This window comes from Otolemur garnettii, unplaced genomic scaffold, assembly GCF_000181295.1.
Source record: "Otolemur garnettii isolate 467f Iridium unplaced genomic scaffold, OtoGar3 scaffold00082, whole genome shotgun sequence".
NCBI classification, from domain to species: Eukaryota; Metazoa; Chordata; class Mammalia; order Primates; family Galagidae; genus Otolemur; species Otolemur garnettii.
Window position 1 is genome coordinate 6335305 of NW_003852477.1, and position 22139 is coordinate 6357443.

General features: G+C 47.4%; 1 protein-coding gene across 1 annotated transcript in view; it reads right to left on the reverse strand.

Moving 5' to 3' along the window:
• Positions 1-371: 371 nt before the first annotated feature.
• CDCP1 (CUB domain containing protein 1) overlaps positions 372-22139 on the reverse strand; it is a 28188-nt gene continuing 6420 nt past the window's right edge. The window contains exons 2-8 of the mRNA XM_012808025.1: positions 20658-21020; positions 19395-19763; positions 9878-10099; positions 8214-8600; positions 5822-6187; positions 3902-3989; positions 372-1356 (exon numbers count right to left, since the gene is read on the reverse strand). Coding sequence (XP_012663479.1) covers positions 930-1356; positions 3902-3989; positions 5822-6187; positions 8214-8600; positions 9878-10099; positions 19395-19763; positions 20658-21015 — 2217 coding nt within the window. The 5' untranslated portion in view covers positions 21016-21020 and the 3' untranslated portion in view covers positions 372-929. The remainder of the gene's footprint in view (positions 1357-3901; positions 3990-5821; positions 6188-8213; positions 8601-9877; positions 10100-19394; positions 19764-20657; positions 21021-22139) is intronic.

Consider the following 22139-nt stretch of genomic DNA (forward strand, 5'->3'; position numbering starts at 1 on the left):
TCCAGAACCATAAGGTAATAAACTTGTGTTGTTTCTAAGCGACCACATAATGGGTTGTACTGGCAACAGAAAACTAACACAGGAGGCCACTCTCTGATCTATATTTAAAATTTTTAAAGGATATAAATCTTCTCTAAATTTTTGTTTAAATGTCAAACTCCTGCTGCCCCAGGAGAAGAACACATGGTAGAAATTCCCCTCACTTCCAGGACTAAAGGACAATAGGATTTGAGATGAATTTCCGCAGTGGTCTAACCACATGCAGAAATAGAGAATCGGAAATCTCCCATGAAAGCAGGTATGTATCAATGCTGTCTGAGCACACACACCCTTTTCTGGCTGGAGAGATGGCAAATTATTCCCATCTCTCAGGTGACAGGCATACGTTTATCTAGTGGTGGGTAGAAGTTAAATCTAGGCATCTGAACCAGTTAGCAGGAGTTGTTACTGATGTCAGGTGAAAAGAGCTACACGTTTACACAATGACCTCTTAAACACATACACAGGACCACCTAACAAAAAATAACAGTAAAAAGGCACAGGGTCATTTTCACTCAGAGACCCAAGAAGAACAGGGACCTAGGGCAGCTCCTAGGAGTTGGAATTGTTGCCCTCGAAGAGGGCAAACCTCCGTTTATCACTCTGAATCCAGGGCTTGCTGTCACTCTGTGCTGGGTGACACAGGTCTCCTCTCATTAAACCTGAGTTTAGAAAGATGTGAACTGTGGTGACTGTCTCCAGATCAGAAGTCACTATTTTCAATGTCTTATCACTGGAATGAGCCCACTGAGAAACTGGCGATGGTGATGTCCTAGAAAACCTGCTGCTCCTTCCATGACTCCTCTTTGCGGGTTTCTGGTTAGAACACTGAAGTGTGTCTCAGTGCCCTGCCCTACATGTGTCAGTAAAGTCTTTGCAATAGGTCCAAGTTACTCGGTTGGCTTCTCTGGCTCCTGAGTGTCCAGTAAGGGCACTTCTGTGTTCCTATTGCTTACATCCCCATTTCTTGGGTGAGAGAAGGTGTACGGTTCGCTCTCAGACTCAGGAGTGAGGCAAGGGGGTGGCTCATCTGTGGTCAGCTTTACAGTTGGGGCCCTGGAGCATGTGGGGGGTGGGGAGGGAGGGCAGTCCCCCATGGTGCCCTGGAAGGGCCGATAGGTGTCCACTTCTGGCTGGAGGAAGGACCCTCCAGAGTCCTGTAGCAGATGCCCATACACCATGGTGTCATCGATGACTGCGTACACATGAGGGTCACTGTCCTTTCGTTCTTTCAACTTTTTTAGTTGCCTGGGCATCTGGGTATTGATGTTGCCATTGTAGATACCCACAGCAGGGCCCTTGTCTGTCTTCTTTTTCCTGTTTGGAGAAAGAGAGCAATACAGAAGTGAGGAAAGAAGTGATCTTAGATGCACACCATTTTTATAGCCCTGCTAAAGCTTGAATTCTTTAGGGTTCTTACACATCCCCACTAAATCCCTCCAATTGCTTAGCAAAAACTGAAACTACCATTCTCACTGAACATATACAAGGGACCAGCTTTGGCCTCAAGATAGAAATGGAGAGACCACAGGTGATAGAGAGTGGTTTAGAGAGGGCACCTTTAACAGTATCTGAGCTCAATTTGTCTTTGATATATAGGTGGAATCAGATGGTGAAGACATCTGACGATCCCTGTGCCCTCTCTTCTGCTAGAAGCTGCATGGTGCCCCAGCCTTTCTAAACCACAGCAGGCTCAGGCATGGCCAGGCCAACCTTCCAGGACTCTCAGTACTTTCCTGCAACTAATGCTTCACCTCTCTCTTTTGCACATATAAAAGCTCTGACCATCTGGATTCCAAACGATAACATATGAGACTCAGGAGAGGAGCTTGGACTTTAGTTTTCAGCTTGAGTTGGAGGGAGATGAACTCAGCATTAGCAGAGAGACCCAGTGCCTCAGCAGAAACCTTGAACAGAGGAAAGTGCTAAAAAGTTCAGCTATAGTGCCAGAGTTCCCAACAAGACCATTAGCGTTTGGTTTGTAATGTTCTCTAGTACTTGGACATGGACAGATATTAGCATTCTCTGCCACAGGAAACAAAGCTTGGCCTCCATGTCCATGAGCCAGACAGCAGGGAATGCCAACTTTTTAGCTGACCAGCGATGCAAATGGAGGACATTAGCTCAATTAGCATAATGGACCACATAATGTACAGGCAGGCAGTCCACTAACTGTGGACACGCTCTCTGTACTTTTCTGAGATAAAAATAAATCGAGTCCTTTAGCTTGTAACACTGAGTCGCTGGCCAGGATGATAGGTTCCCAAGGCCCCTTCAATGCTTGTCCCCTTCTCATGCTGTGCTGAAACTGCCTATCTTTTTGAACTCTCTCTTTTGTTCCTATACCCACCAAAGGGGGTAGAAGAGACTGTGCCTTGCTCACTGTGTCCCTAGCACCTTGCATGGGTCCCAGTGCCCAGGAGACCTCAGGAAACACCTGCTTAGCAAACAAGTCCCATGGCCTCTCCTCATTCTCACTGCAAAGCCTGGCCATCCTCCTGCACCAGCTTGGGGACAGCCAGTGGCCTTGCAAGGCCCTCAGCGAGGCCAGGGCTGGTGGTTCTCAGGCCAGAACTGGAGCAGTTTAAAAATGAGGTGGGTGTCAGATCTTTCCCCTCCTGATGAGGAAGCGAGGGCCCAATGTCTTCCCAACCGGGAGGGCGGTAGTCTGTGCATCTTGGACAAGAAGGTTCCCTGAGACCAGGAGCAACATGATGTTTTACTGAAAGAAGTTTCCCCCAGGTGGTGTATGGATAGCCATGTCTCACAGAGAAAAGACCTATCCCTGGACCTGCTACAAGCAAGTCCTTTGTCAGCACTGGAGATACTTTTAGCCAGTCTCATTGCAGATCAAGAATTTCAGTTGTTTGGGCAGGGCATGGTGGCTCATGCCTATAAGCCTAGCATTCTGGGAGGCCAAGGTCGGTAGATTTCTTGGAGCTCAGGAGTTTGAGACCACTCATTTCTACTAAAAATAGAAAAACTAGTTGGCATTAGTTTTCTTTAGCTGGCACAAAACTAACTGTGGCAGGTACCTGTGGTCTCAGCTACTTGGGAAGCTGAGACAAGAGGATCACTTGAGCCCAGGAGTTTGAAGTTGCTGTGAGCTGTGACCCACAGCACTCTACCCAGGGCACAGAGTGAGACTCTGTCTCAAAAAAAAAAAAAAAGAATTTCAGTTGTTTGCTCAGAGCCAATGCGTTGGAAGGTCAAACTCATCTAAGGAAAATAGATACCCCCCACTATGGCATTAATCAGAAATATGAGCAGAATTTATAAGATTTGGTGGCAGCATGGATTCTTTCTAAAAAGGCCAGCATTTTCCTTTTATAAAACAGAAGCTGTCGTCTTGAAGGAGTGGAAGGTGAGAATGAGACTGTTAACTGGGTCTTCCTCTCATCCACAAGGCTGGCCTTGGGTGCTTATCTGGAGTCTAATAAACAAGCACAAAGCATTTTGTTTAGGAAACTGCAGGGGTACAGCCAGGGCAATGTGCATTCATTCTCCCTAAGGTGACAGAGGGTGTGGCTTCAGAGGCACGCTCTGGCAGAGCCTATGGGAACATTTTCTTGCCAAGATCACTCCTGCCACGATCAATCTGATAAGCAGACAGTAGCAATTCACAGGGGACTTGTGCAGAGGCAGCTGCACGACAGGCTGCAGGGGAAAGTGTCCCAAATGTTTTTCACCCCATCCCTCCCCCCAGTCCAAGCAAACTAGTATCTGGCAGTATTATTTAACATTGACCTTTGGGGGGGAAATGGGAGGAAGAAAACAATGTCAATAATTGACAATATATCTGGGCTGTATGGTCTGAGGAGGAATCCAATCAGCCAAAGACAGTGTAAGAGATTCCACCTACTTCTTTTTCACACAGCAAATGATGAGTCCGAGGACAAACAGCAGTAAGGTTCCAGCTCCCACCACTGCGATGACAACAACAGTCAGGTCTGTGAGCGGAGACACAAGGAGACAGGAGTTAGTCCAACGATGAAGTTAAGTAATCTGCAAGGACGGCCACCATCAATGCCTACCCCCTGCTGTGGCTCCTCACATCATGACGTCTCTATTTCCCTTCCTCCTGAATCTGTGCTGGCCAGTAGTAGGTGGCTGTGCCAGGTCTGGGCCTACTCTTTAAGAAGATGGCAGCTTGCTCTTTCTCTCTGCGGGAAAGCCAGCCTCTGTGTAAGAAGCCTGACTGTGTCGAGACCACCATGCTGTGAGGAAGCCCAAGTTAGTCAGGTGGAGACTCCATGGGGAAAAAACCCAACACAGCCCAAAGTGAGAACCAAGTTTGCTTGATGTACAGAAACAAACTGAGGGGACCCACCAGATCTACCCCAAAAGCTGTTCCTGGCCTATACTCCACCCATCTCCACAGCCTATCTTGGAGAAGGAAAGAGCAGAGGGGTGTAGGAGAAAGCAGGGGATCAAAAGTGAAGGGAAAGAGTGAAGGAGAGGGCTGTTCCACCCGTGCTGTCCTTTCCCTACAGTTGCACAAAGGAGAAAGAAAATAAATTAGAGAGGGGAACGTGCACCAAACAGGGATTTAGAATTTTTTTCTTGTTTACCAAGAAAACAAAGAATGAGATCTAAAGAAAACAGGAATGGAAATAAACATCAGAAAGTGAATGTAAGAGAGGAAGTAATCCAGGAGGTAACCTGAGAGTGTGGAGAGCTTTTCACTTGGGGCTTTTGGCTCCTACCAACTATCTTGCTGCTAAGCCATTGTGTGGCCTTTAGGGGAAATTCAATCAGTAACTGCAAGAAAGGGAAAGGGAAGGAGACAGCGTGAGGGTCCCAGCTGGCTCTGATATTCTGTGATACCACCGCTGAATACTACACACGGGCAGACGTGGCTCTGCCAGAGTGACCTGCACACACGCAGGTCCTTGCTGGAGTATCTTCCATGGATCCTGCAACTTTAAGAAATGAAGACACACTCCTTACCTGGGCTCTGAGGCCTGCCACTAAGGGCATTTCAGAATGACAACATTTTGTTGTGACTAAATAAAAAAATATTAGCCCCATGTGCCTCTGTTATAATTTCCAGGTTCCCACATTTTAATCCTCAACATTGAACCCCATGAGGTAGTTATTATTATCTACTCTCTACAAACGAAGAAAAGCCTAAGAGTGGAGAGGCTTCCTTTAGGGAAGAAGGAGATTAATGGTAAAGGATGATAGTAGACTGATTTTTTTTTTTTTTTTTTTTTTGCAGTTTTTGGCCAGGGCTGGGTTTGAACCTGCCACCTCCAGCATATGGGGCCAATGCCCTACTCCTTTGAGCCACAGGCACCACCCCGACAGTAGATTGATTAAAAAGTCTAGACTGGCCCGCAGGATGCAGTGGAAGGGACAGTGTGTGAGTTCCTAACCTATGTGTGCTTTCTCTAATCTTTTGTGGATCTCTCTGCCTCTTCCATGAATACAGGCCCAGGCTGGAAGATTAGAGGCCATGTAAAGGACAGCCAAGTAAGTCCAGTTGTGTCCCCAGACATGTGAGAGGCACCCAGCCAAGATCAGCAAAGTCCTCTAGCTAACCTGCAAGAGCATGAGTGAGCCAGCCCTGACAAGCCCAGCTCAGACCAGAATTTTCCAGCCAACAGATGGCTGCTTTTACGCCACTTTGTTCTAGGGGTGCTTTGTTATGGAGCATTATCCATGCAATAGCTGACTGATACACAAACAGCCAGGACTCAATCTGTGTCTCCTGACTTGCCTCCCCGACTTGCTCCTATCCCTCTGTTGATAACTTTCTATTTATGACTAAGGTTCTTACCCACAGTCCTTGGAGTAAGCGTCACCCAGAAGAGCAGGTCAAGCTGCTTGCCACTTGCGGGGCTACAGTTAGAGATGTTAACCCAGAAGCTGTGATGGTGGAAGCTTGGCTTGGGGAGCACCTCCTCCTCCAGGCTGAAGATCTCCTCTGCCCGGGTGTGCTGCTCCTGGATGATCATGAAGGCACGCCCCGTCTGGCAGACTACGCCAGTCCGCTCCTTAGAGAAGGTCAGGCAGGCCACCTGGTCTCTAGGCACGCTGATGTTCCAGGACACTGAGGTGAGGGATGGCAGGCCCCGGTCCCAGTTAGGGCTCTTTAGGTACACCTTGCTTTTTGTGTCTGGGGTCACTGTGAAAATTCCTTCCTCTGTAGGAAACAGGAAGGGGATCCAGAGAGACACTGTTTCACTCAATCACATGGACTGGACCATAGTCACCACTGTCTGGACCAGTGCCGTCCAACAGACTTTCTATATCTGCACTGTCCAATGGGGTAGCCCCTGGCCACAAGTCTGTTGAGCGCTTGAAATGTGTCCAGTATAACTGAGGACCTGCGTTTCAAATTGGTTTCATATTAATTGAAATTTAAAGAGCCACAAATGACTAGTGCCTACTTTATTGTCAGTGCAGGGTAGTCTCAGGTAGAAGAGGTGCTCAGGTCCTTATTAAAAAAAAAAAAAAAGAAAAGAAACCAGAACAAACAAGCAAACAAAACCCAAGCCAGTTTGCCAAACTATCCCCCTTTCAGAAATGCTCTCAGGCCGGGCGTAGTGGCTCATGCCTGTAAGCACTTGGGAGGCCGATGCAGGAAGATCCCTTGAGCTCAGAAGTTGAGACCAGCCTGAGCATGAGCAAGAGTGAGACCCCCTCTCTACTAAAAATAGAAAAATTAACTGAGCGTTGTGGGAGGTGCCTGTAGTCCCAGCTACTTGGGAGGCTCAGGCAGGAGGATCACTTGAACCCAGGAGTTTAAGATTGCTGTGAGTCAGGCTGACACCACAGCACTCTAGCCTGGGTAAGAGTGAGACTATGTCTTCCCTTCACCCCCAAAAGAAATGCTCTCGACATCGCTAACATTCATCTACTGCCCTGCTCCACCGTGGGAATAGTATACTTGTATAGCAATTTCTGTTGTGGAGATTTAAAAAAACTGCAGATTCTGAGAAAAAAATGCTAGAATTACAAAGCTGAGAGAACTCCTGCCACGTCAACTAATCCATTCCTTAACTTCAGGAGAGAGACAACCCTAATACTCCACCCTGATGAGAATATGTCTCATTTACAAAGACTCGGCTCTGGTAACCTTGGAGATAGCAGGCAGCCTGGCCTGACCTTAATCTTACAGCCCAAGATTCTTCTCCCTCCCACTCATACCTCTGAGAACAAAGGTACGAAGTAAACATCAGACAAAGGCCTTGGTCAATTTTAAAATGAAATCTCCTTTAATGTAATTGTTCTCTGAGCAACTTGTAATGGTAGCTGTGACTTTTAAAATCAACCATGGACAGTCCACTACTGAGCCACGCAGAATTCATTTGGTGCCTCAGAACACTGAGACACACAGTGCCCTTCTAGAAGGACCCGCTCCACCAGCCTGTGGGCTCCAGAGAGCCTTCTCCCTCCCCATGCTCCTCTCTCTGTGCTCTCTGCACTGCTGCTTTCTGAATTGTAAATGCAGAAACATAAAAATGTCTGCCTGAGGATTTTTATGTTACCACCTTAAAAATCCAGGACTGGGGAATAGTTGGTCATTTCTCATTTATGCCCCGTCTGCTTCCAAAAAGACTCAAAACTGCTTATTTGTTCTGCTGCCTGCCTACCTACCACCTCCTCCCACTGTTAGAAACATTTTTCTTATTTCTAACCTCTGGAATTTTCCACACTAGGTTGATGATAAAGTCAGGATTAGGACTCACCATCTTTCAAATGAATTCCTTCTTTCTCTTCTTCTCTCCTTTTTTCCTTCCTCCCTCCTTCCCTTCCACTGAGTCTCACTCTGTTGCCCTGGGCAGAGTGCCGAGACATCGAGGCCCACAGCAACCTCAAACTCTCTTGGGCTTGAGCAATCTTTGCTTCAGCGTTCCGAGTAGCTGGGATTACAGATGCCCACCACTACGCTTAGCTAGTTTTTCTATTCTTTTAGTAGAGACAGGGTCTCGCTTTTGAACTCCTGAGCTCAAGCCATTCATCCACCTTGGCTTGCCAGAGTGCTAGGATTACAGGCATGAGCCACCATGGCTGGCCCATCTTTCAAATTTCTGTGAGAGGACCAGCCCATTACAGCTATCCCTTTTCTCCAAATTGACGACTTAAGTAAGGTGATCACAAAACCCAAACAAAAAGGCTAAGAGATCAGGGAGATGGTGAGAGAGCATCAGACCACCCCACTTTACCTTTGAAATGTGGTATAAAAGACACGGTCAGGCCCGGCCTGGACGCCTCTTCTCGGAAGGTGGGGGCAAAGGTGCGAAGGGTCACGGAGACGTTCTGCTTCACCTGGATCTGCTCGATCGAGCCTCCAGGGCAGAAGAAGCCGAAGTACAGCTCCTGGCTGGGGCTGGCGCTGGCACTGGCCACGAGGTAGCTGAAGCTGGTGTTGCAGGGCCTCTCGTGGGTGTGCTGCTGCAGCTTCTGGGCTGGCACCAGCATCAGGCTGAGCCTGTCCTTGGGCACCAGCACCTTCCAGGAGAAGTCGTGCAGCTCCACGGGCAGCAGGAGGATGTCTCTGGGCACCAGGAGCGGGTAGGATCTCCTGTGGCAGTACCTGTGGTCTGTGCAGCCTGCAAGAGAGAAGCTGCTGGTAGTCACATGTGCAGAAACGTGCCTGCCCGCTCACCTGAGGCTGGACATCGGCCAGCGCCCTGCCTGTCCCTCTGCCCCACGCTCCCCTCACTTGTGCTCCTCCGTGAGCTTTTCCCAGCTTTCCCTTCTGCTCTCTCTGCCAAGTGGGCAGACACACTTGTGGGGCGCACTTAGGGGTGAAGTTTTCTCTCCTTTTTGGTCAAGTCTCTTCTTCTGTGACTCTGTGTCTCAGATGCTAAGTGTCAGGGGGGCAGGGCACGGGTTTCACTCCCCCAGACATGCTGTCCAGTGTCCCCTCCTGTGGGAGCAGTTCTGTGCTGTAGTTGGAGCTGACGTTGTGTGTAATGTTGGGGCGATCCCAGTTCTCCTCTGGCTCTGCTGCATCCTAGGTGACACAGGCAGGCTACTTTGCCTGTTGTGGCCTCAGCTCCTGCGTGTGCAGAGACTCTGAGAGCACCATGCCAGCGCTCACAGTGGCCCAGCAGGGAGGTGACTATTGGCTTTGCTGCTCTCACCAAATATCTTTTTTTCTTTGAGACAGAGTCTCACTCTGTCGCCATGGGTAGAGTGCCGTGGCATCATTGCTCACAGCTACCTCAAACTCTTGGGCTCCAGTGATCCTCTTGCCTCAGTTTCCCAAGTAGCTGGGACTATGCCACCACAACACCCAGATGTTTTTTAGAGACAAGGTCTCTCTTTTGCTCAGGCTGGTCTTGAACTCTCAAGCTCAAGCAGTCCACCTGCCTCAGCCTCCCAGAGTGCTAGGATTATAGGTGTGAGCTCCCGGGCCCGGCCATCACCAAACATTTTTAAAGTGTCCAACACTACTAGGGGTTCAATGGATAAAAAACTCCCCAACTAAGCTAAAGTTCTTGACCTCAAGGTGCTCAGCCTCCTCTGAGAGAAGAGGGCAGTGAATGTGGAAGAGGGGGACATGGGGATAGGCGGGTTTGGAGAAGGAGGAACAAAGGGGGAGAGATTTCCCAAGACAGAGACAGGAAGGCTGGGCAGTCAGGCATGTGCCTGGGCACTGGGCAGCAAAACGCCCTTCTTGTGAGGGCCATGCGTTCTACCTAAGGCTGGCCTTAAAGAGGGAACATTGATACTCGCTGTGTTTGCCACCTGTCTGCCTGGCTCACAGGCCCTGGGGTGGGCACTTTGGATCACAGGATTTATGCCCCACCCAGGGACAAGACAAGGCAGGGAGGAAGACCTGTCCACGGCCCAGGGCAGATGCGCTAATTAAGGGGCGTACTTATGTTTTTTTCCACATTCATCCACAGACGTGTCAGATCATCACAAAGGAAGGAAATCGTATGTTTGGAGCCAGATGTCAGGGTGAGGTTGACGCTGCAGGTTCGAGACTCGAGACACACGAAGCAGCCGCGGACAAACTTGCGGCTCAGTTTGACGGGCCGTGGCTCGATGGTGAGGGACATGGCTCGCTCATTACTCAAGTCCACCACATAGAGTTTATCTAAAACCACAAACAGAAAACAGGCGTGAGGTGTGGATCAGCAGCTACCAGGTGAAATGGCAAAAATTAGTAGACAATCTCTCCTGAGGAAGAAAATGGGACATCATTATCACAGCTGGGGAGTGTGGCAAACATGTTTTTTTATGATTAAGGCAATATTACAATAACTTTGAAAGAAAGTTAAAAAGGGGAACAATGGACTTCACCATAATAAAAACAAAAGGAATACAGTTATAAAGATGGAATAAATACAAATCACGAAAGCAAAAAAAAAAAAAAAAAAAGGAAAAAGATTAAAGTATCTGTCTGGCAACAGACACCACAAATCACATTAAAGGACACACCTGGAGGATGTGTCCCAATAAAGAATGACTGGGCAGTTCATGGAAAAGATATCAATGCCCAAATCTGCAAAATAAGAAAAATTCCTATCACTTGTAATCAGAGAAAAATAAATCGTCTCCCCCTGCTCAGACCGGGAGAACTATAAGTGTCTGTAATGCTAAACGCCAGGGCTGTTGCAGGAGACAGGTGCTCCCCAGGAGGCTGCTGGGAGCCTGGCACCTGAACATGGGAATTAGTATCAGAATGAAACTTTGCCCCCCAGGAAACCCAGCTGTGCCAGGGGGCCACAGGTGCCCACATTACACTGCAGTATTGTGATTGTGGAAAACTAAAACCCATCTGACACTGGAATAGATCAATAAATTCTGGGATATTAGGGAAGGGAATATCATGCAGCAGATAAAAAGGATGAGGGAACTCTGAAAGGCATACTGAGCTGAAAACCACCCAGACATAGTGATGAGCAGAACGGCCAACTACAGATGACGTGTGCAGCACCATACCGTACAGGTGGTAAAATCTCTGCAGGACAAAAGAGCTATTTGTATGTATTTATTAATGCAGATGAAGAAAAAGATTTAGAGAGAAACACAAGAAATCCGCGATTGAAGTTACCCCTGGAGAGAGGCCTGAAAGTGCAGACAGCACAGGTGGTCAAGGAGGATATTAGCTCTGTCTGTAATAGTTGAATTTTTTAATAAGAAAGTGTAGTAGAACCTTTGTTAGGTTGACCACCCAAGGAACTATAACAAGCTGGTCAACATAAGGCGGTGGTCAAAATGAGGAACTAGGGGCTTGGCGTCTGTGGCTCAAGTGGCTAAGGAGTCAGCCACATACACCTAAGATGGTGGGTTCGAATCCAGCCCGGCCCGCCAAACAACAATGACGGCTGCAACCAAAAAATAGCCAGGTGTTGTGGCGGGCACCTGTGGTCCCAGCTACTTGGGAGGCGGAGGCAGGAGACTCGCTTGAGCCCTGGAGTTGGAGGTTGCTGTGAGTTGTGGCACTCTACCCAAGGGGGACCGCTTGAGGTTCCGTCTCAAAAAAAATAAAATAAAATAAGGAACTAGGCCTGCTGTACTGATACATACATGCGGTTCATGTCTGGTCTGTGAAAATTAGGTCAACTTAAGGAGGTGGTCAGCTATAGAGGTGCTACTGTCTTTACCTATTTCTTGTGTCTTTTGGAAAAACTGTCTGATTGATAGTCCTACATCCAACTTCTTACTGTGCTACAAAGCTCACCTCTGTTGTTTCCTCCAGGACCCTGCTGCAAACACCCTGGCTATGCCAGGAGCCCTCTGCTTCTGTGGGCATGGGTCCCTTTTATCAAGGTCCGCCACATGCTATAGCAGTCTCCCCTCACTCTCCCCTCACCTGTGAGTTACCAAGGCCATGCATGCACAGACAGGCTGTGCCTCCGTTATAGACACCTGACTTATATACAACTCACACTTACGGACTGAAGCTATTATAGGTAATTCCCTGAGTTATAAACATCTGACTTATGTGCAACTTACACTTATGAACAGAGGCTATTGTGGGTAATAGGTAAATGTACCTGTTTTAACTGACGTACTTAGGAACAAACCTGGGGACGCTATCTTGTTCATAACCCTGGGACTTCTGGTTACCGCCTCTGCACTGCAGATGTTTGAGGGGATAATTCCCTGCTGTCCTGTGCACTGTGGGATATTTAACAGCAACTGTGGCCTCTGCCCATTAGTTGCCAGTAGCAACCGCCTCCCCCACTGGATTTGATTAAGAGGACCAAAAATGTCTCCTAGACCTTGTTAAATGTCCCCTGGGGGTAGGAGGCAAAATTGCTCCTGGTTGAGAACCACCGGTTTAAAGAATGCAGCAGTTTTAGAAGGTTTATTATGAAAACGAAACTCTCTCCCCTCCTTTCCACCACACCCCAGAACAATTTTCAACTCTTTTAGCTGGTTTTTCAAGTTACCTCCGTGTCACTCAGTGACACACTCCTTTTGCTCTCTGTCCCTTACTCTTTCATTACCAGGCACTATCTGTTGGTTTCTCACTAAGGAAGACGTGGACCTTCGTCTCCTTCACACCACACCCACCCACCCCGCACAGCACGCATGCTCAGAAGCAGCCCACTCACTTCTGCTCACATTGCACTGGCCAAAGCAAACTCACATGGTCAATGCTGCAGCCAGTTGGGTAGCAAGTCTAATCCTCGCCTGTCAGGAGGAGTGGTGAGTATTTTAGAACAAAAAATGCTATCTGGCAAAGTAGGTATTATCACCCCTATTTTATGGACAGAGAAACTAAGGCTAGGGAGTAGTGAGACTGAGAAGTGAAGCCCACATCTTCCTGATTACAAAGCCTGGTCTGTTTCTATGACACTTACTGCCTCCTTTCACCCGGCTTCCACTTCTCTAGCCTGGTAGCTGCATGGAGGAGACAAAAAATTGTGTGACACCCGGGACTGGCTTCACACAGCTTGCTTATGGATGACACACCCATGGAAGAAACCTGCCAACTGCCATCTGGTTTCCAGATGCACGTCAAGTTGTTCCCTGACTTGCTTTAGAAGCGTGCCAAATTTGGTCATGCTTGGTTTAGTTCAAAAATTCATTAAATATTTACAGAGGGCCTGTTTTTACATCTGACACTATACTCCCACGTTAATATACAACAATAAAATGACCTTAAGTTTGAGAAGTTCACTATTTAAAGTTATTTAAGGTAATAATGTTTTTCATAAAATACAAATTTGAAGCTCAGGTTAAATAACTTGCCCAAAGTCCCACAGCTAGCTAGTCAGTGGGACCTAAAGCAGTCTCTAACACTGGAACATCTACGCTTAACCTTTTGATACATTTTGCCCTGATTGTTTTTGATGAATAATTTATGCATAATAAAATCTACAGATCTTCAGTGTTCAGTGTGCTGAGTTTGGGGCAACTTTATATATCTATTGTATATACAGCAAGATATAGAACATTCCTACTGTACCAGAAGTTTCTTTGTGCCTTTTCCCACTCAATACCCCTGATGTTCTGTCCCCCTAAAAGGCAACCACTTTCTGATTTTCTATCACCACACACTTTGGCTGTTCTGGAACGTCATATATAATGGAACCATGCAGTAGGTAGTCTTCTGTTTCTGGCTTCTTTTCTCAGCAAAATGGTTTTTTTTGAGACAGAGCCTCAAGCTATCTCCCTGGATAGAGTGCTGTCGCATCACAGCTCACAGCAACCTCCAACTCCTGGGCTCAAGCGAATTTCCTGCCTCCACTTCCCAAATAGCTGGGACCACAGGTGCCCGCCACAACACCTATTTTTTGGTTGTAGCCCTCATTGTTGTTTGGCGGGCCCAGGCTAGATTTGAACCCGCCACCTTAGGTGTATGTGGCTGGTACCTTAGCCACTTAAGCCACAGGTGCTGAGCCAGCAAAATGTTTTTAGGACGCATCCATGTTGTTGATGTCAGTTGGTTTTTTCCTGGTTATTGCAGGGTAGTATCCCCAAAGTGAACATACCACGTTTATTCATTCTTCTCTTGGTGATTTAGGTTGTTTTATTTTTTATGACTTAAGTTCAACTTTAACATCCTTTTATCAGTCTTTGAGTGGATATATAGTTTCTTTTCTCTTGGATAAATACCTAGGTGGGTCACAGGTAAGTGCTACAGTTTGATGGTTGGTTTATCCCCACCCAAACTCACGTTGAGACTTGTACCTCAAGGGGGCAGTGTTGGGCGGTGGTGCCTTGTACAGGTGATTAGGTTAAGATGGATTAATCACTTTCTTACAAGACAGGGTTGGTTTTTGTTTGAATGGAACAGTTTCCAGTGAGGGTGCCCCTCCTGTTTGGTGTTTTTTGCACATGCCCGCTTTCCCTTCTGCTTCTCTGCCCTGCGATGCTGCAAGAGTCTCTCACCAGAAGCTGGCACATGCTGGTGCCATGCTTCTCGGACTTTCCAGCCACCAGAATCGTGGCCAATTAAACTTCTTCTTTTGATAAATTACCCAGTCTTAAGTATTCTATTATGGCAACCCTAAATGAACTAAGACAATAGGTGTAAGTTTAAGTTTATAAGAAACTGCCAGACAGTTCTCCTAAGTGGCTGCACTGCCTCACACCCCCACTAGCAGTGTCTAATGGCTCTGTTGCTCTACAGTCTCACCATCTTTTGATATTGCCAATCTTATTTTCTCCATTCTAGTAGATATGAAATGATAGTGCAGCTTTACAGTTTGTATTTCTTTTGAAAGTTATTGTACAATAATCAAGGGGACTGTGAGGATACACCCAGTGGTGAAGCCAAAACAAGGGAGTAGTTTATTAGGAAAACGATCTTGGAATTAAGAAAGACCATGCATTATAGGGAGTGTCAGGAGGCCCCTCGCTCTCCATGTAACATACTTCTCCACTTTCTATTTTGCCCTTGCATTCCATTCATTAGTTATTTTACATCCTCTCTTTTCACACTTCTTTTGGTTGGATCTCAAAATACCTTGAGGGAGAGCCACAGTAAATTGACCTGCTGCCTGAGGAATATTTTCACATGTGGCTTCTGTAGGCAAAGCAGAGTACAAATGTGTAGTCCTCACCTCTCACAGATGGGGTGTTGTAAATGGCAAGATCCCCTATGAATATTTGCAAATCTATGGAAAGACAGGACAGCTTTTTACTCAGTGTCTTCCATGAGCCTTGACAAGTTGCCATACTCCATCCTCGTGATGGGCAGGAGAGCAGGGGTGGCAATCACTATTTACAGCTGAGAAGGGGAGGCCACAGGGAGGTGTGAACTGAATGCTTAAGGTTAGTCTATTAATAAAGGGACAGATGTGTGATTTGGACACAGTTTCTTGCCTTGAAAGAACCACATATTCTTTTTCTAAAACAGCAGATGGCTTTTTCTAAAACAGCAGAAAACATTGGCACCTAAAGTTTAAAAAGAGCCCTCCTACTGGCTGGATATAGTGGCTCATGCCTGTAATCCCAGCACTCTGGGAGGCTGAGGTGGGAGGATTGCTTGAGCTCAGGAGTTCAAGACCAGTCTGGACAAGAGCGAGATCCCGTTTCTACAAAAAGCACAAAATTAGCCTGCTGTGGTGGCACACATCTGCTGTCCCAGCTATTCAGGCGGACTGCTTGAGCTCAGGAGTTTGAGGTTGCAGTGAACTGTGATGATGCCACGGTACTCTAGCCTAGGGCGACCTCAAAAAAAAAAAGCTCTCTTCCCTCCCCCAAAAGAAAACTCCTCACTATTTGATAGTTACTGACATTATTTTAAAAGCCACACTGGGGACCTTTGAAGAGATTAGGTTACTGACTGACATTCCATAAAGGCCCCTAATCATTTTTGTGGTTTCTAGAGAAGATTTCTTACTTTAAAATGAAAATGGGCACCATGGGAGTAAGTCCAAGAACACACTATGCATCAACTCTGCAGGAAAAATTTAAAATTCACAGAACACAAGTTACTCAACACAAAACAAAAACAAACCCTACAATTCATTAAAGGCTCCAGGTGGTTTCTAAGGGTTATAAAAGTTGAAAAAAAAGCAATGTCACTGCTTCCACAACCAGCATTTACCCTGAGTGGTTAACAGAAGCATTCAGTGTAACACACCAGAAAATTACATCCATCTACCTTATTTGAATCATGATCACCCAGAGACCCACGGGTTTTGAACTTTTTGGCAGTTAGGTTCAACTACTGCCTGTATTCAGAAAATTTTTTTGTTTGTTTGGTTTTTTCTGAGACAGTCTCACTTTGTCACCCTGAGTAGAGTGCTGTGGCGTCATCATAGCTCACAGCAACCTCAAACTCCTGGGCTCAAGCAATCCTCCTACCTCAGCATCCCAACTACAGAAGCCCACCACCATGCCTGGCTGATGTTTCTATTTTTCATGAAGACAAGGTCTCATTCTTGCTCAGGCTGGTCTCAAACTCTTGAGCTCAAGGTATCCTCCTGCCTTGACCTCCCCGAGTGCTAGGATTATAAGCATGAATCACAGCACCCAGCCCAGAAATTGATTTTTGTGTAGCTTGGGCCCATGGTGCGCAGGTCCTGCTGTGGAGATGAGACGTCTGTGTTGGTTGATGCCTCTGACAGCTCCTCTGTCAAGGCCCTGCTTTCTCTGGTAGCTGGGACAGCCACCTTCTTTAGCTTGAGAGGCCCTCCTGGCTCTGCATCTGCTCTTGTTTCTGATGTTCTTCCCTTGTCTGACCTCCCAAGTACCTACTCTCACAGGTACCCTCCTTCATCTTCCCATCCTTGGCCCTTCTTCATGTGGGCTGTGAGCTGGTATGGTGCACCTAGCTCTCGAGCCACTTTGGACAAGATGCCGCCTTCTGAGATTGGCAACAAGGATTTATGAAGGGACAGAAATGTGCCAGAAGCAGTGGTAGATAGATATAGGAAGAGGAATAAGACAAGGTTCCTTACTGGGAGGAGTATAGTGACACCAGATAGAGAAACACAACATAGTGCGTAAGGAATGCAAACCACTGTCGTGTCGGGGGGTAGTGGCTTTGGTCTGGGCAGTTGTCCCCTGCTGCTGGGATAAGGGAAGATGAGGTTAGGGTGAAGTCTGTGTTGGGTGTAGTGGGGGACCACAGGAGAATAAAGGGCAGAGGCTCTAATCCAAGGGACTCGGTCACCTTGAATGAAGCCCCTACCCCCCAGCTACCTTCTTACCTTCAGGGCCAGGACAGTAGAACTAGCATATAGAGTCCCTTCCTATGGCCATGAGAGGCACATGAAATCATCATGGATGGGGCCCCTGGCAGCTGAGGAGGTCTAGACTCTACCACAAGTCTTCCCTTGGTATCCCTCCAGCCTGAGGTACACTCACCTGCCACTGCACGCCATCGAAACTCTTTCCAGAGTGACTTACTGCATCCCATGAGGCATTTCTCTTCTGGGTCACAGTCTAGTCTCTGGGGATAAGTCCTGTGTCTCTTTCAATCCTATATCCCTTCCTGGACCATGATGATAGTCACATATACTCTCCACCTGCCAGGCACTGTGCTACCTCGTGTGTCCTCACAACATTCCTACGAGGGCAGTCCTGTTGCCTCTCTTTTATAGATGAGTAACTGAGTCACACAGAGGTTAAGTGACAGGGGAACTAGGACCCAAATCTGTGTGGGTCAGCCACCCTTAACCACTGGGCTGTGCTGCCTTCAGAGCAAGCTGCCCACAAACATTTCACCAGTGAAAGAGTATTGAGAATGGGCCAGACAGACGTGGTGGGTACATAGGGCTGGCTTTCTTGGCCAGTCCTTGAAATTTAGTCCACAGAGGGGTTCAAAGGATTAAGGTACAATTGCCTGGGAATTGCCACTCTCTGGCCAACCAACCCAACCTGGGTCTTTTATCCCCAAAGGTATTTCTGCCAGCCACGCCCACTCACATTTCCAGAAAAAGTATAAACTACACCTTAAAGGCCTTGACACTGCTAAACACTTCTCCATTGTAGTTAACCCCTCACAACTCATCTCAAAACTCAATCCGGGCCCTTTGTGATGCTGGTTCTAACAATTTGATTAGTTTTAAAAATCAACCCAGCCAATGTTACCGGAAACAGAATTGATCAGAGGTTCTGACGCAGCACGTCACCATGACTGAGATGATAAATCTGTCTTCTAAAACCTAAGCCCATTCCATTTCTAAATCCCCTCGTGGCTATTTCTGACATTCTGATTATGCAGTTGTGACAGGGGAATGATAAAACTGTCTCAGTGGACGTGTACATAAATTTATACACACACACATACGTGTATGTAACACATGGGCATGCCCAGGGCAGCAGCACTTGGGCAGTCCCCCAGAGCTTCCAAGGCTGCCACCTTGCAGATGTTTATCAGCCTTACAGAAATAAACAGCCCTTCCACACTCCCACTTCATTCTTCTGCCTGGCTCTGCCTACTTCCCACACCTAAACAATAGTAAAAACAGGAATAAGCAGCAGCTCTCCAGATAGAGCCGATCCTCAACATGTGTCAGCAACGTCCTGGTCCAAGACCACTTGTCACGACTCACTCCTTCTCAGGCTCCCATTCCCAGATGAGCAGCAGGAATAGCCACCGTGAATTCATTCTGTATTTTTTATCTCAAAATCCACATTAGTCCCATCAGGGCCAGAACTAGGACAAGGCAAGCCAGGAACTCAGGGAGCAAAATTTAAGGAGGTGCCCATTCTCAGGGGCTGGCAATACGCACAAAACCCTGAGAGGGATGCCTCCTTAAATTTTGCACCGTGGGCATTTCACCTCATGCCAGTCAGGGCCCCGACTCTCCTCCTTTAGCTAGGTTCATGGCATCTCAGGAAGGTTTATGGAGTGATGTCCAACCACATTCTCATACCTGGGGTTCAGTATGATCTGGAGCTCAGGCTCTGGGTTCTGAGCTTGCTCTGCTCCCGACAAGCTGTGTGATGTTATGCTAGTTCTATAACCTCTCTGAACCTTCTGATTTCTCATTAGTAGAGGAAGATAATTCCCACCTCCTCTGTAGGACTGCACAAAGTATTAGCTGAGATTGTGTAAGTGACCTGCTTAGCACAGGACCTGGTGTGCAGGATGTGTGCCCAGGGGGTGCTGAGTCAAACAACAGTGTTAGCTGCCACCATCACTGCTGATGGTGCTGGGGACATCCTGATTCACAATGCAGGGTCAAGACATAAGATCTTGACTTTTCAATGGCTTCATTAAAAATACCTTAGCACCCTGAATGCATGATTACGTGTCATTCTATTGTGCTGAAGTGGAACTACATGCCCAGTGTTCACCAATGAGCTGGTCTTACTGCCTAGCAACCCACTTCCTGAAACTTGTATAGGGTCCAGAGTCCAGGGGCTCCAGAAACCACAGAAGAGAAGTAGGAAAGGAACCACCCTAGGCGTATGACCAAGGAAACAAAGAGAGTGCTGCAGGAGGAGGGGGAGGGGAAGTGGGCCTCACTTACTGCTTTCATTTTGTGGATGTTGAACCAAAACTTGAAACCGCAGCCGGAGGATCCCTGGATTTTGGGCATCTTGGTCGCAGCCCTGCAGGGAGAGGTTGAAGTTCCCAGCCATGTTCCCAGGCTGCTTGTCCCCCAGCTTGAACACCTCGGGGTTGGTGGTGGAGCCGGGGATGTAGTACTCCACCCGCTCCTCCTTCCTCTCGCAGTTGGAGACGTTGAAGTTGAGGAAGGAGACGCTGGCCCGCAGGTGCGGGGGCACAACAAACTGCCAGGTCATGAGCTCGTCCTCAGGGAAGCCCTCTGGGTAGTTGGCAGACATCAGGGTGGCTGCGCCTTCGCCTTCAAACACAGATTCGATGATGCACAGTCCTGTTTGGAGTGGGACCCAGAGCAGAAAGGACAGAGGCGATTAGACCCTGTCCTGGCTGGCTGTGGTCGAGTGGAGGGGCTTTTAGGGCAATTATGATCTTGGTTTTCAGATCTTGCACCGTGGGATTCTGGATGTGGTAAGTTTACACTCAGGGTAGAGATTGGGCAGGAAGACACATCAGCACTATTCATGTAAATGTAATAACTGACCCCATGGGCGAAAGAGGCCCGAAGTTGCAGTGTCTGTCTACTTCCATGGTGGGTACAAGCACTCCCACTGGGGCTTATTTCCACGCCCAACACCGCTGAACACGGAGTTGGGCAGTAGGACGTTATTCTCCCACCACACAGACACAGGCACAAAGAACCCAAGAACACAGGGAAGAGTAAAATGTAGTAAAGTATTTAGGAAGTGGTAACTTTTGTGTATTTATTAGCTTTGTTTATAATTTATTTAGCTGTAAGTTTACATCTTTTTTTTTATAGCAGCTCTGCCAGCTCACAAAATTCCTGAGGACTTAACAGGCAACTCTTAGGAGCCACGGGACTGAGCTCTGAGCATCACTGATACACTTACAGAAAACGTGAGAGGGAGAAGACAGGACACAGAAATCAGAAATGGAGCAATTAAGGTGGGTCTGTAGAAACAATCCCTTGTTGCTTTTTGAAAACAAACACCACCAGCTAAAAGGACACACTGAGACCTTGTTTACTTACTAGACAGGAGGGGTTCACACTACGACTGAATGACCATGTCATTTACGGAAGACTGGAATCTTCCCTCAGAATATTTAGGTTGAATTATACAGAATTCCTGATATTTGGCTAGGTTTGATCTAGAACGATGGTTTTGTATGTTTCAACCTAATCAAGTGGGGATAGGGGTGTGCTCACGTTTTATGGACGAGCGGTTGGCGATGCTGAAGCCGGAGATATTTCTAGGGTGAAACCATGGTAGATGTAAGGCCATTTTCACCCCCTCTTGCATCTTGATGCGGGACACGGTGCCGTTGCTGCAGAAGGTTCCGATCCTGACCATGGTGGCATCGATGCGGCCGCTGATGGAGTGAGTGACTCCATCTGAGCAGCTCTCACCCGGCCCGATCTGCCTCAGGCGAGGAGCAGAAAACTGAAGCTCTAGGCCAATGCGCTTGTGAGCTCTGACGTCCCAGATGAAAGTTCTGTTGAGGGCGGGCAACACTGACGTTGGGGGCTGAAGCTGGACCTCCCCAAAAGGACATGGGCCTGACATGCAATCTGAAACACAGTCACAGAAGCAATTTTGACCACACACTGCTCTTTCTCAACCCCCTGTAGTTGACTCAGCCAAGATAGCTTTTACCAGATAGGTGCAGCCATGCCCCGGGTAAGGATACCTTGGAGGAACAAACCTAAGAGGTTTTGTAGGCCCACATTTCCAGGCCAAGGAGCAGTTGCAGTCTATAGCCCAGTGATTTTCTTTTTTGGTTAATATACAGTTTCACTTTGTCACCCTCAGTATAGTGCTGTGGCATCACAGCTCACGGTAACCTAAAACTTTTGAGCTCAAGTGATCCTCTTGCCTCAGCTTCCCCAATAGCTGGGACTACAGGTGCCCACCACAACAGCCCACCAGCTGTTTTTTTTTGAGACAGGGCCTCACTTTTGCTCAGGCTGGTTTTACAACTCCTGAGCTCAAACAATTCACCCTCCTCAGCCTCCCAGAGTGCTAGAATAATGGGCATGAGCCACCGTGCCTGGCCTAGCCCAGTGATTTTCAACCAGTGTGCCATGAGAGGATCTTAGGTATGCTGCAAAAATATTTAAAGATGATGCATTAAATTATTTTCAAAAGACGTTCAAAGCATAATAAGTATATTCTATTTTTAATTTTTTTTGGATCCACATAAGTTCAGTGTGCCACATAAGTTTAACTATAGGTTCAAGTGTGCCGTGAGATAAAAGATTGACCTCCTCTATGCAGGAGGAAAGATGCCTGGCCTCCTTGCTTCAGGTGACATGACCTGAGGACACCATTCACACTCCAGAGCTCCCTGCAGGATCAGGCTGAGCCAGACCTCAGTTAAAACCACATCTGTGCTCGGCCTTTTCCCTGCTCCACGCTACTTTCCTTACTTCTTTGGAGGGCACTCTCTTGATAAATGAATTAAAAATCCCTGCCTTAGGTGCTGCTTCTAGGGCAACCCAAAAGAAACAAATATTGTGCTTTCCAGATTAAGTTCCTGGAGTCCAGTTAATGGGTCTCTGACTGGGCCTCCCTGGAAGCCCGATGGATCTGTTGGCGACAGTCTCGGATATCCTACTTCCTCTACTCTGAGAGAGTCACGGTTTTACAACTTGCAGGCATACTGCCAAGATCTACCTTTTTTTTTTTTT